Source organism: Mustela erminea, chromosome 5 (genome assembly GCF_009829155.1).
Source record: "Mustela erminea isolate mMusErm1 chromosome 5, mMusErm1.Pri, whole genome shotgun sequence".
NCBI classification, from domain to species: domain Eukaryota; kingdom Metazoa; phylum Chordata; class Mammalia; order Carnivora; family Mustelidae; genus Mustela; species Mustela erminea.
In genome coordinates, this window is record NC_045618.1 from 51,761,679 (window position 1) to 51,777,087 (window position 15,409).

General features: G+C 38.6%; 1 protein-coding gene across 1 annotated transcript; it reads left to right on the forward strand.

Annotated features, from left to right (window-relative positions):
* The first annotated feature begins 10,009 nt into the window (after window positions 1-10,009).
* Window positions 10,010-11,470, forward strand: RNASE9 (ribonuclease A family member 9 (inactive)). The gene is given in 3 exon segments (XM_032341749.1): window positions 10,010-10,253; window positions 10,256-10,570; window positions 11,445-11,470. Coding segments are annotated over 3 exon segments (585 nt in total).
* The last annotated feature ends 3,939 nt before the right edge of the window (window positions 11,471-15,409 follow it).

The following is a 15,409-nucleotide window of genomic DNA, read 5'->3' on the forward strand; positions in this document are numbered from 1 at the left end:
TCTCTCTTTCCCCCCCTCTCCCTGCTGCTCTACTTACTTGTGCTCTCTCTCTAGCTCTCTGTCAAATAAGCAAATAAAATATTAAAAAACAAAAAAAACGAGACTTAGACAAAGTGAAAGTTATTTAAAGCTTTGTTTTATGCCAAGTGTTAGAAGTCAGACTGATCGGCCAGGGCCGTCTTCGAAGAGAGCGACCCCTTCCAGCCTCATAGACTAACTTTTATGGAGCAAAAGCCTGGCCACACATAGGTGGCCAATGAGATTGGAACATTGCATAGTCATGTAGGCCACACGAAGGTGGCCAATTGAATTACAATTTACCCTTTAAAAAAAAAATTTTTATTTATTTATTTGACAGAGACCACAAGTAGGCAGAGAGGCAGGCAGAGAGAGAGGAAGGGAAGCAGGCTCCATGCTGAGCAGAGATCCTGATGCAGGGCTCAATCCCAGGACCCCGGGATCATGACCTGAGCTGAAGGCAGAGGCTTAAACCCACTGAGCCACCCAGGCGCCCCCAATTTACCCTTTAATAGCCGTTTCAACTAACCTATTACTCTGGTCAGAATGGCGCTCAAGTTTGGCGCCCAAAAGGCAGGGTTTACATTCTTTGGTGGTTAGGGAGACAATATGTGTGCTTTTTACTGATTGGATATCTCTACCCGGCCTGATTCGTCCTTGTATTCTGGGCTCTGTTATCAGGAACTAGCTGACCATATTTTACTGGTTTCCCAGACTTGCTTCTAAGTAAGTTTCTCTGTGGGCGGGGAGTAGGGTCAGTTTAAGTTTTACTGCATAAGCAACAAAATGGCTTTTAACCAAGATGGAGTCACTCTGGCTAAATAGGCCCTTACAGTTTATTCATCCTAATAGCAAGTCCTGTGATTTTTTTAATGTCCTAAATAATTTTAAAGCCTATCATTTATCTTTTTTCTGTTCTGCCCAATTTTTGTCTAAGATATTCCCAGTCACTTCCCATCGATTTTTTCTGACACAACCTCATGCCTGCCCAGCCATTCTCTGGTGTGCAAGCACAATTTTCTGATCAAAATATAAATCTGTTCATGTCTACTCAAGTCAAGATTCTTTTCAGATGATATTTGGTCATTTACAAACACTATTTTCTATTGGGTGGCTGCTTTTTTTTTTTAATCAATAAGAAGTAATTTTCTACACATATTTTTTTAAAAGATTTTATTCATTTTATTTGTCAAAGATAGAGCACAAACAGGGGGATTGGCAGGCAGAAGGAGAAGCAGGCTCCCTGACAAGTAGGGAGCCCAATGAGGGACTTGATCCCAAGACTCTGGGATCATGACCCAAGCCTGAATTAGACACTTAACCAACTGAGCCACCCAGGTGTCCAAATTTTCTATACATATTACAGATATAACCACCTTTCCTATTATGTGCATGGCGGGATAATTTATTAAGATACAATTAGGTTGGGTTTTTTTTTTGTCATTTTCCAAGAGGCAAAAACAATATCATGCATTTTTCTCTTTTCCATCACTAAAGAAGGTTTTTGTACATATGGCTCATGGGTTGTTAACACCTTTTGTATTACAGACCAGGTAACGAAAGTGATCAGTAATGAACAGTAGTGGAAAATGTGCTAGTTTCCCAGAGATTCGTGTGTTAGGTCCACTGAAGAAAGTCATAGCCAGGAGTAAAAGAAGAAAGTCCATTTCCTTGAAAGTGGAAAGAAAGGAGAATGTTCTTTGAGGGTAGTGTAATTCTTTTTTCTTTTTTTTTTTAAGATTTTATTTATTCGACAGAGAGATCACAAGTAGGCAGAGAGGCAGGCAGAGAGAGGGAGGGAAGCAAGCTCCCTGCTGAGCAGAGAGCCCGATGCAGGAAGACCGATGCAGGGCTTGATCCCAGAACACTGGGATCATGGCCTGAGCCGAAGGCAGAGGCTTTAACTCACTGAGCCACCCAGATACCCCAAGCAATTCTTGACCCAGGATTCATGACCCTCAAATGGAGAGATGTAAGGGCTGGATTCTAAGTTCAGGGGTGGCCTGTGGATTTTTTTTCTAGTGCACTCTGAGGAGGGTTCATGTTATATAAATGAACCAAAGATGGTCCCTGTATATCAGCCCTATGTTTACTTCTTTATAGCAAGTGGGACACATAGGCTCAAAAGATCACCAGTGTCAAGCTCAGATTTTTACCAATCCAACTGTTTTAAATCTATCCTTAGTGAGTATATTTTTTGCCTGTTAGAACGTGTATGCTTTGCATACCCCATAAAACTATGTCTAACGTGGGACACCTGGGTGGCTCAGTGGGTTAAAGCCTCTGCCTTTGGCTCAGGTAATGATCTCAGGGTCCTGGGATCAAGGCTGGTATCGGGCTCTCTGCTCGGCAGGGAGCCTGCTTCCATCTCTCTCTCTCTGCCTGCCTCTATGCCTACTTGTGATCTGTCTCTCTCTCAAATAAATAAATAAAAATCTTAAAAAAAAAAGAAAACTATATCCAACATCTGTAAGGCACATGGTAAATAAACATTTTAGCTATAAAACAAACAAAAAACCCACAAGCTGCTGTTGCCCTTTGGAGCTGCTTGACATAGAGATTCCCCTGAGTTCTGCTGAGTGCCATCTTTTAGACATGTAAGCCTCCCTCTTAATTCCCTCTATGCTGGGAGTTTTCTCGCTCCCCACTCACCTCAGGATGATGCCTCACCTCCACATTGTAGTCTCTGGGAGGTCTCCTGCTGGGAGGGACTTTCACCCACATGAAAACCCACCAAGAAGCACCCAAATAAAATTTGTTGTGTGCTCCTGCTACACTGTGGCCAAATCTTTTTCTTTGACCAGCCCCCAAATTCCCCAAATTCCCTACAATTCTTGTGTTTATATGGCGATCCCTGTTCCAAGGCCTCAACCTCTGCCCAAGTCTTTGTTTTTTTCCTCCCTGATAACAAAATTCTAAAGGTGTGGCAGATAATCAGTCAATCATCACTAAGACTTGTTATATGACTTTATATTTTAATTTTTAAAGCAGCTTTATTGAGATGTAATTAACATATGATAAACAGAATTTATTTAAATTGTCTAATTTCCTAAGCTTTGACATATGTCTATGCCCTTTAAATCATATCCAACATTTACCAAATTTCATGTCCTTCAGTTATTCCTCCCTCTCACCTGTCCCCACCCTCCATCTCCCAGTAACCATTGATCTGTTTTCTTTTCATTACAGATTCATTTCTTTTTTCTAGAGTTTTATAGAAATGAAATCATACCCTATGTATGATGTTTTGTTTGGCTTCTTTAACTCAATTTAATTATTTTGAGATTCATCTATGTTGTGTGTATAGTAGATAGATAGATAGATGTATTGCATTTATTATGGATATGTAGTGTTGATCAGTTTTCTCTTCAATACTGCTTTAATAGGATCCCATAAATTTTGCTATGCTGTGTTATTGTTCACAACAGTATTCAGATCAAATATTTTCTACTTTCCATTCTGATTTCATGTTTGTTCTATGGGTTATTTAGAATTAGTTTATTTAGTTCCCAAATGTTTTGAGATTTTTGAGAGGTCTTTCTCTTACTCATTTCTATTTTCGTTTCAGTGTCAGAGACTGTATCTTGTTTAACTTAAATCCTTTTGAGTTTATTAAGACTTGTTTTGTGGCAGAAAATTTGGTGTATCCTAGTCAATGTTCTGCAGGCACTTGAACAAGTGTGTATTCTGCTTTTGTTGTACAGAGTATTCTATAAATGTCAATTGGAGCAAATTGGTTGTTAATGTCATTCAAGTCTTCAATATTCTTGCTGATTTCCTGCCTACTTTATCTAGTAGTTACTGAGAAGTGGATATTGAAAGCTAAAACTATAATTATAATATAATTTCAAATTATATTATAATTTGAAAGCTCAAACTATAATATAATAATTATATTATTATATATTATATAATATAATAATATAATAATTATTAAATTATATAATAATTTAAATTAAATTATTATAATAATTTATTATAATTATTATAATAAACTATAGTTACTATATATATTATATATATAATATATATATAATACAATCCCATAAATTATTATTATATATATAATATATATAATAGGATCCCATAAATTATTATATATTATATATAATAACTATATAATTAATTTGTATGATTAAATTATATAATCTAATTATATAAATTAATTTATATATAAATATATAAATTTATATAATTTCAATATATAATTGAAATTATAATTTCAATTATATATTGAGAGCTCCAGCTATAATATAGCTCAAACTATATTATAATAACTATAATATAGTTATTATATAACTATATATAGTTACAGTTATAACTATAACTATAATTAAAGCTCAAACTATAATTATAATTATAATTATAATTAATTATAAGCTTGAGCTTATAATTAAGCTCAAGCTATAATTATAGCTTTCTCAAACTATAATTATAGTTAATTATAATTAAGCTCAAATATAATTATATTTGTTCAAACAAATTATGAACATTTGTTTGTTCACTTCTCCTTATCATTCTTCCTGTATTTGCTTTGTGTAATTTGAAGCCCTATTTTTAGAGCCATAAAAATTGAGAACCGTTATGTCTTGTTGTTAATTGACCCTCTCATCATTCAGAAGTGACCCCCTTTAGCCTTGGTAATATTTTTTGCTTTGAAATCTACTTTGTCTGATGTTGCTCTAGCACTCCAGCTTTGTTCTGACAAGCAGTGCTATGGGACATGTTTCGACATCCTTTACGGTTAACCTATTTGAATCTTCATATGAAGTGTAATTTTTGTAGATGGTATATGTTGATACTTGTTTTTTTAAAAAAATCTGGTCTATCATGAGCTTTTAACTGGTATGCTAAGACTATTTGTATTTAATGAGATTACTGATATAGGCTAGTTGAGTCTAACTCTTGCTATTTGCTTTATTTGTCCCTTTTATCTTTTGATCCCTTTTTTCTGATTTTGGGCCCTTCACTTGATTTATCAATTTTTTATGATTCCATTTTTACTCCTTGTTGAATTTTTAGCTATAGCTCTTTGTTTTAATTCAGTGCTTGCATTAGGATTTACAGAATGTATCTATGACTTACCATAGCCTACTTTCAACGGATACCGTACTACTTCACTTACAATATAAAAACCTTACAATAATATACTCACATTCCTCTCCTCTTAGATTTTATGTTCTTGCTTGCCATTCACTTTATGTTGAAATGCCATACAAACCCCATTATACTTTGCTACAGGTTTTGTTTAGTCTGTTTTATTTTATTTAACTTTTTAAAGATTTTATTTATTTCCTGGAGAGAGAGCGTGCACAAGTGGGGTAGAGGCAGAGGGGCGTAGAGAAGGAGCGAAAGGGACAAGAAGACTCCATGCTGAGCACAGAGCCTCACTCGGGGCTTGATCTTATGAGGCTGAAATTACGACCTGAGCCAAAATCAAGAGTCAGACGTTCAATGGACTGAGCCACCCAGGCACCCCTAGACTGTTTTATTTAAAATAAATTTAATAATAAGAAAAATATTGTATCATTTGCCCACGGAGTTACCATTTGTACTGTTCTTCATTCTTCTGTGTAGATTCCCATCTACAACTGGTATAATTTTCTCTCTACCTCTTTGCCTTTCCTTTGAAATTTCTTGTAGTGAGTGTTTGCTGGTGATGCATTCCTTAACTCTGCAATCTGCAAATGTGTTTATTTTGCCTTAGTGCTTTAAAGACATTCTTGCCATGTATAGAATTTCTATGTCTAATTTTCTTACTGTGAGTACTTTAATAATGTTTTCCTACTCTATTCTCATATTGCTTCAGAGAAGAAATCTAACATCACCCCTATCTTTGCTTCTCCAGGCATAGCATGTCTTTGTTTCTGAGGCTGCCTCTAAGGGTTTCTTTTCATTATTAGGTGTTTTTTTTTTTTCTTTCCAATTTGGTTATGATGTGCCTTGGTATGGTTTCCTTTATTTTTGTGCTTGAAGTTTGAGCTTTTTTGGATTTGTGAACTTATACTTTCCATCAACTTTTGAAAGTGTTTGGCCACTACTTCTTCTCATTTTTTTTTCTATCCTCCTGTTTCTCTTTTTTGGGGACTCAAATTTTCCATCTGAGGTCACTTGAACTCATTCCACAGCTTGCTGATGCTCTTTTCACTTTGTTTTGTTTTGTTTTCTTGTTCACTTGGATCATTCTTAGACCCTTCAAATTCACTAAACTTTCTTCTGCAATATCTAACCTGCCATTAATTCCATCTGGAGTATTTTTCATCTCACACATTTTAGTTTTCATCTTTTTTTTAAAAGATTTTATTTATTTGACAGAGAGAGGTCACAAGTGGGCAGAGAGGCAAGCAGAGAGAGAGAGAGGAGGAAGCAGGCCCCCTGCAGAGCAGAGAGCCCAATGTGGGACTCGATCTCAGGACCCTGAGATCATGACCTGAGCTGAAGGCAGAGGCTTAACCCACTGAGCCACCCAGGTGCCCCTAGTTTTCATCTTTAAAGTTTGATTTTTTTTTCTATTGTCCATGAACCTACTTAATTTTTTGCATATAAGAAGTACAGTTATAATGATAGTTTTAATGTCTTTATTCTGTGCCCATTGGGGGTCACATTCAATTGAATGATTATTGTCCTCATTATGGTTTGTGCTTGCCTGCTTCCACTCATGATTAGTCATTTTTTAAAAAAAGATATTAATTATTTGAGAGAGAGATAGCACAAGCAGGTGGAGAGGCAGAGGGAGAGAGACAAGCAGACTCCCTGCTGAGTGGGGAGCCCAATATAGGGCTCAAACCCAGGACCCTGAGATCATGATCAAAGCCAAAGTCAGACGCTTAACTGACTGAGCCACCCAGGTGCCCCTCATGCTTAGTAATTTTTGATTGGATGCCAGATGCTGTGAATTTTACGTTGTTGGTTTACCTCGTAAGGATATTTTTGTATTCCCATAAATCTTGTTGAACTTTTTTCTGGAATACACATAAGCTATTTGCAACCACATTGATCCATTTGATTTGTTACGTGGGTGTAGAGCAGTCGTGGTCTAGGGATAATTATTCCCCACTACTGAGGCAAGACCTTTCTGAGTACTCTATCTACTGCCCCGCGAATTTCGACTTTTTCCAGCCTGGCTAGTGGGGTTAAGGCACTATCTCCTCTGATCCTTTTAGTTATTTCCTCAGCCTCAGGTGGTTTTCTCCCATACACATGATAAATAATACTCTGATGAAAGAGAAGTTCTTCATAACACAAGAAATTGTCATACTTTGGGGTCTTGATAGTTCCAAGGGATGTTAGTGGCTTTTGTGTTAAATTTCAAGAATGTTATCTAGAAGGTGAGGTAACAACAACACTAGGTTCCATATTAAGACAATTTGTAATAGCAAGAGAAACTGTGATATTGCCACTCAACATCCACATCCCAAAAAAGAACTTTCTGTTTTACCAGGACAGATTCAGATACTTTGACTTTTCTTAATTAAGAAAGGCAGAAGACACCGAAAATACTGACAGAGGTAAGTTTCACTGCTACCCTTAAGAGCTGGGGTTTTGGTGCAGACATGTTAGATTTAAAGAAGTTCACATTTTTCTTACACCTGAGTTTCAGAAGCATGTCTTCAGCAGGACCCTGAGCCCTGCTGTCCATGCACCTGCCGTCCTGTTCTCTCCAGTCCACAACATCGCAGAGGCTCTAGGTTCTCCTTTGTGGGAATGTGTGCTGAGCTCCTGGACTGTCACAATGGGCTCACTCTCCTGAAGAGAGGCCCTGGGGGAGCCTGATGAGAGTGTGCAAGCAGGGATGGGAGGAAGGGTTTCTGGATATGGTCACACACCAGACTGCCCACTCTCACAGCACCACCCTAGGCCAGTTGTTCCTTCCAGTCCAACTCGCTGCTCTCTTGCCTTCACTCTTCCTGTTCTCTCCACTGGCTCACGAATGCCCCCAACATCTGCCTTTCTTCAACCCCTCTCTTCTCTGACTTAATTCTATTCATATACACACAGGTTGCACCCACCCTGGAATCAGAGGTTCTCAGTCTGCATCTCCATGTTAGTCTGGGTCTCCAGGTTACAAGTATTAGAGAATCCCTCAGGTTGCCTTACAGAGGCCAAGGGCACAGTGGAGTGAGGAAACTCAGGACACCACTCCTGCAACAACCAGTTAGGCTTCATGCCATGGCGGCCAATTTCTCACAGCACTCTAGTGGTTCCAAGACAATTCTGGTTCTGGCCACTTTTGTGATCTCTGTTTCTGTTAGTGTCTTCCGATAGTTACAAAGACAGTGTGGAGAAGGAGGTACATGTAGGTCTCCGGAAGGGAAACTAGACTGATAAAGGCCATAGAAGAGCAGTGAAGAACAGAGATATGGATATTCAGCAAGATTAGTGACCTGGGCTTGAATCAGGGTTCTGCTGGGGCCAGCCTAAGATTTTAAGCAAACTCCTTTCACAAAGAGATGCTCATTACAATGCAAACCAAAAAATACTCAAGGAAAACATGTTTATCAAAGGTTATTTGGATGATGAAGATGGCCATATGTATTTAGTACTTAGCATAGGGCTTGGCACATGCTTGCTCATTATGCCAGCCATGATTATTTATTGTTTTTCTTTTATTTTGGGGTGAACCCAAGAATGTATGTATGTCAGCTGCTCTGACCTGTTTTTCTCCCTTCCCACACAAACTCCTGTATTCTTAGAGGAAGCCAATGCCCCCCATATTAGGATTTCTCCAGCACAGACCCAGAAACATCCCTTCTCTGAAGCACGGACAAGAAAAAGACTGAGCGAGGTAAAGAGACCACAGGCTGAGGAAGGACTGGACGCCTGCTATCCAGCACACCTAAGGTACTTGTCTTTCCCTGGGAGGAAAGCCTCCTTGGAGAATTCGTGATTAACTAATTTATTAGTTAATTATTAGTGATTTGGAATAGAAGTGGAAATCTAATCACTAATTAATTACTAGTGATTAGTGATAATAATAGATTACTATATAATCACTAATCACTAATTAATTAGTGGTTTGGAATAGAAGTGGAAATCTAATTAATTACTAGTAATTAGCAATTATATAATAATTAGATTATAATATATTATATATAATAATTAGATTATATAAAATATATAATATAATAATTGAATAATGTATATATGAATAATTGAATAATATATAATAATTAGATTATATAACATATATAATATATAATAATTGAATAATGATCTAATTATTATATAATTACTAATCAATTAGTGATTTGGAATAGAAGTGGAAAATGATAGCTGGGCCCAGGAGCTCTCTGTGAAAGATGACATTTTGCACTAAAGGGACGACTATATGCCCTGATGTCCATAAGTGGGACACAATTCCTATGACGCATGTTACTGCTGCTCTGGTTCTTGCAAGGAAAGTTTTAAATTATTTAACATCATGACCATGAAGCTTAGTGACAACATGCTTCGTGAGTATGTACCAAATTAGATATTTTCATTTCTTTTTAAAGTAGGACAATTTTTTTTTAAAGAGAGAGTGTGAGAGTGGGAGGAGGAGTGGGGAGAGGGAGAGAGAGAATCTTAAGCAGGCTCCACGCTCAGCAGGGAGCCCGACATAGGGCTCAATCCCACGACCCTGAGATCATGACTTGAGCAGAAATCAAGAATCAAATGCTTAACCAACTGAGCTACCCAGGAGCCCCTAAAATAGCACAATTTAAAAATGTAGATCATCTCAGTTTACACATTTGTGTAGCAAAGGCACTTGCTCATGTGTATTTAAAGTCCCAGGGGATATCAGTGTGACCTGAGCGGGGTAAGCAGACAAGGGGACCCACAGAGAGGCAGGAAAGCGAGGACTGAGATCTCTGATGGTGAGGTTACCATAATTGCAGAATAGGCACACAGGGCGGAGAGAGAAATGAAGGCATTTTGCTGGAAAACAGAAGCAGGCAGAGTGCGGGGGTGGCACCCATCTCTTTCTCTCTCTTAGTCCCCACCAGAGAACATGCAGATTCTGATCACTGCATGGACCCTGGCTCTGCTGCTCCTGCTGCAGCAGCCCCTGCAATTTAAAAGTTGGCATTTCCAACTCGAGGAGTCAGAGGAAGAGATAGAATGGTTTGAAGGTTACTTGGTGGAAATGCACAGTTCAGGACCTCCCAGACCTCTGACCAAAGAAGCTTTCCAAAGACAGATGATTATCGATCCTGAAAGACCACTAACTGATTCTAACTACCGTACTGATGGAATGAAGATGAAAATGTCCATGACAAGTTCTGTTGTGTCAGAGAATATTTCTTCCTTCGAATAGCACATGAGGACTTGCAAAAGATCCGTAGCAACGTATTTGTGCCTTGTAAGAATGGAGTTAAGAAATGTCACAGGAGCAGGCACCTAGTAGGAGTGTACTGTAATTTAACAAGAGGAGCTAGAATGACAGACTGTGAATATGACTCTTCTTATAGGCAGGGCCATATCTTGATCACTTGCCAATGACAAAATGATATTAAAAAAATTGTTCCTGCTCATATAAGTAATATTATGGTTTTAGATGATGATACGCAGGGTAGTAGCATCTTCCACAATGAAGCCGAGTGTCCATTCTTTTTTTTTTTCTTTCATTTTATTTATTTGACAGAGAGAGATCACAAGTAGGCAGAGAGGCAGGCAGAGAGAGAGGAGGAAGCAGGCTCCCCGCTGAGCAGAGAGTCCCAGGACCCTGAAATCATGACCTGAGCCAAAGGCAGAGGCTTTTAATCCACTGAGCCACCCAGGTGCCCCCCGAGTGGCCATTCTAAAATAGTATTCTTTAAAAAGTCATGATAGGAGGATATCACCTGCTCCATCCCGATCCTTGCAAGTTAAAATTGAGAACGGTCGTTTGAGTCCATTCATGTTCATCATCTGTCTTCTTCCCTTCTTTTAACCATGCAAAGGCAATGTGGGCTCAGTTCATCGATGACTCCTGGAGATGTGGTTTCAAACAGGTCAAGTAATTTAGCACATTTTGAGTGTGTTATGAGGACAAATGCCTGCAGTGAAAGGAGAGCCAGCTCCAAGAGGAACAGGAAATGGTTGTCTGGAGTGGGCTCCTGAGTCGTATTCATGTGACTCTCTAGTTCAGTAGAACTAATAAAGTGCATTGACCTACTGAAGTGTCTCCAGTATGATTATGAGGGGTTTCTGGGTTTGGAATGACCTTTCTCTGTAACATGATTTGAAAAGAAAAGAGCTCACAGCTCCTCAAGAAGTTGTGCAATTCAACTTTCCAGTACTATATTTGTAGACATTTCACTTGTTCTGTTCTTTCCATACAATGAAATACAATGAGAACATGAAGATGTAGATTCTAATAGGGGACGTCTCAGGATAAATACCTAAATATTCAGGATAGCAAGCTCCCCAAAGTACTTTTCAATTGCCCAATGTTGTGTCTGTAGATTCCCACATCTTTGCTTTGGATTAGCCATCACTGTTCACAAAACTCCAAACAATTCCTCAGTTTCTGGCACAGTTACCTTTCTTTATGATTCCTTTCCTCACTTGCCAGTAGATGTGGCTGCATCTGAGAATATGCCACTTCCAAAAAAGGCTGGGGAATCTGTATGATAAGAGAAATCTGTCTGTCTAGTACAAGTAATAATTTCTCTCTTTTTGTCTGTGAAATTCCATAATATCCTTTAATTATGAGTCTCAATAACTTACAGAAGATGGGATAAGGAGTAGTGAAGGGAGATGGTAGGGAGAGTGTCTATTACTTTTGCACATTGCACTGAAATCCTATCTGCTCATTTCCTCCCCTGCCCTTATTCTTGTCTTCAGACTCAGAGCTAAGAGCCTACTTTATCAATCATTTGATGTAAATTAAGGGCCTAGGGCCAAGGACTGCCAGAACCCATTTCAGTGACTAAGAAAAGAACACCAGAAAATGAAACTACTCTTCATGTGGAAGCCTGGGGCTCTTAATTGTAATGTCTGCGTGAATGAGGATCCCATCAAACTTTAGAAATCTTATGACATGTTCTAAGAGTCAACCTTCTATACATGAAGCAAAGAAGTTCTGCACAAAGGCTAGCCTGGATATGTGCTATGGGCCCTCTCGTCTGGTCCACTCATCTCACCAGTCTCGGGATTATACAACACATAATATATTTGTAAGAGTATGATATAGTACAGTAAATAAGGCATGAAATAATCATAAGATTATCTCTTTCTCTCCAGATAAGTGATCTGATCCATACACATTGAAAACTTGAATCAAGGAACTAGAAGGATTATTTATACAGTTTTTTTTTCATCACACAATTTATTCTTTATATTGGAATTGGAATCCCAGTAATGATGATGCAACAGTAATTTTTTAAATTGTGGTAAGATATATATATATAGATAGATATATAGATATATAGATATATAGAGATATGGCATAAAATTTACTACTGTAGCCATTTTTAAGTGTACACTTCAGTAGCAGTAAATGCATTCATGCTCTGTGCAACCATCCCAGTGGCTGTCTCCAGAAATTTTTCACCTTGCAAAATGAAACACTGTGTGCATTGAACAATAACTCCCCCATTTACCCCGCCCTTCTTCCCCAATAACCACCATTTTACCTTCTGTCTCATGAATTTGACTACTCTAGATACCGCATGTGAATAGAACCATACAGTCAGTGTCTGTCCTTTTGTGACTGGCTTATTCCACTTAGCATGTCTTCAAGGTTCATCCATGCTATAGCATATGTCAGAGTTTCCTTCCTTTTTAAGGCTGAATAATATTCCATTGAATGTATATATACTACATGGTGTTTATCCATTCATCCATCGATGGACACTCACTTGGGTTGCTCCTACTTTTGGGCTATTGCGAACAATGCTGTTATAAGCAAGGGTGTACAAAGACCTGTCCGAGTCCTCACCTTCTATTCTTTTTGGTCTATGCCCAGAAGTGAAATTGTTGGGTCATACAGTCATTCTTTTCCATAGCAGCTACACTGTTTTACATTCTAATGGCCATGCGCTGAGGCTTCAGTTTATCCAATCCTCACCAAAACTTGTGAGCTTATTTTTTTTTTAAATAACAATCCTAATTGGTGTGAAGTGGTGATACAACCTTCATTTAAAATTTTAATTATTCAGTGAAGGAATGTGGGCAGCCGCATTTGTAACAGTAAGGGGAAAAACTAGAAATGGTGTTTGTCTCCTAACCAGAATAAACCCAATTGGTATTCTCCTTCAAAATGTATGATGATGGGGCACCCGAGTGGCTCAGTTGCTTGGGCATCTGCCTTTGGCTCATGTCACAGTCCCTCGGTCTCCCTGCTTGGTAGGAGCCTCTTTCTCACTCTCCCTCTGTGGCTCCCCGTCCTTGTGCTCACACACACACACACACTCTCTCTCTCTCTCTCTTTCTGTCAAATAAATAAAAATAAATTTTTTTTAAAAAGAGAGAAAAATGTGTGATGGACATTATGTCATTGAATAAGAACAGAAGACTATAGTACAGCAAGAAGAGAGCATAGTTGCTCCATCCCTTTTTTGTTTTGTTTTGTTTTAAGATTTTATTTATTTATTTGACAGAGAAAGAGAGAGATCACAAGTAGGCAGAGAGGCAGGCAGAGAGGCAGTCAGAGAGAGAGGGAAGCAGGCTCCCCACTGAGCAGAGAGCCCGATGTAGGGCTCGATCCCAGAACCCTGAGATCATGACCTGAGCTTAACCCACTGAACCACCCAGGCACCCTTGTTCCATCCCTTCTGTCCTAGCACAACATTATGAAATGACATGAAGGGGGAGTATAGAACTGAAGATTGCAACTATCCCTGTGCTGTTCTTTATTGAAGAAAACTAATGATGCCAGGTTGAACCCTATTCATTTGCCTCTGCATATTTTTGAGCAAAATTGAATTCATACTTCTCATTGCATTTGGTACATTCTATGACTTGCATTGAGTATATGATATGTAGCAGAATATATAAATATTCTACCCTAGTTTTCATGGTTAGAAGATTACAAAAGCTAGTAAATATTATCAAGTTCTTCTTAAGAGATCTAAGGAAATACCTCCAGTGACATAGAGCTGCTCGATAGTAACTCTAGTCTATCAACACAAGAAATAAAAGATACTTTATCCAAATGAGATTTTGAATTCGGGAACACCTTTTCCATGAGACAGGACTCTGAGACTATGTTTTCCAACCACTGGAATATAAACTCCAAGAGAACGAGGGCATTCATGGTGCTAATGAGCATATATATACATATGCACTGACTTAACCCTTATTACTGTCGCCCTCAACCCGCAAGTACGACAAGAAGCCTGGTTCGGTGTTAATGCTTCATTCCCCCTTTTATTTCATCAACTTCTTTAGCTTATATGCAGCAGGGTGATCAATAAGGGGCCAAACAATGGGGAGAACCAATGAGAGTCTTGTTACTATGCTGATTAAATTTGAAACAGCCAATGACTATGTCCTCCTTTAGGCGGGTTTCACCAGAAAGTTCGTTGTATACTTGCAGCGTATTTTGCTGGCAGTGAGCCAAGCACCATCTTGTAATGGTGGGGACTTTCCCGGCCGGAGGCGGTCCCCGACATATTACAAAATGTCAATATTTGACATTATTCAGTTATTGAAGATTACCTTCCTCCTCTTATTAAGATATATTCATTACAAGTAAGTACAGCAATTTACCACTTCAGTATATGCTCTAATAATAGTACCAGAGCAGAGGGAAGAAAAGCAGGTTTTGAGGATTTCATGAAGCAAAATAGGTTATGACTATTGGACTAGAAGCTTGTGAAACAAATATGATCAAAATATCATATTTGTTTAATATCAAAATAGAGGGATCACTTTTTTTTTTAGGTGGGAGGGTGCAGAGGGGGAAGGAGAGAAAGATAGAAATAGAGAGCATCAACCAGGCTCTATGCCCAGCATGGAGAGAGGGATCACTTCTAAGAAAGGGATAGACGTTAAGAATATAAGAGGGAGAGATTTCAAGGAGAAAAGAGAAGTAAGAGAAAGAATTATTTTTTTCCCTATTGGGAATAGAGAGAGAAGATGAAAATGAGGCTTGGACATGAAGAGGCCTCTATACCAGGAATAAAACTAATGTCAGTAAAGGGCAATTAAAGGAGCATTGTTAGCCCATGGGAAGTCATCAGTCAGTGCTATCCAATGTCTGTGTCTTCATACCTTCTGCATATGTATATGCTGAGGATGTGGGGGAAGGAATAGGAATAGGAAAGGCAGAGGGAGACACAGCTAGGCCTCAGTTCTAAAGGCAGATGTTCCCTCGTTGATCCTAGGAGGTGCTGAACACTCCGTAAGATACAGAGTTGCCATAACCTACTACCAACGAAAGATGTGAGGTTGCACATTTAGAAAAAGGGACAGTGAAAGTCTG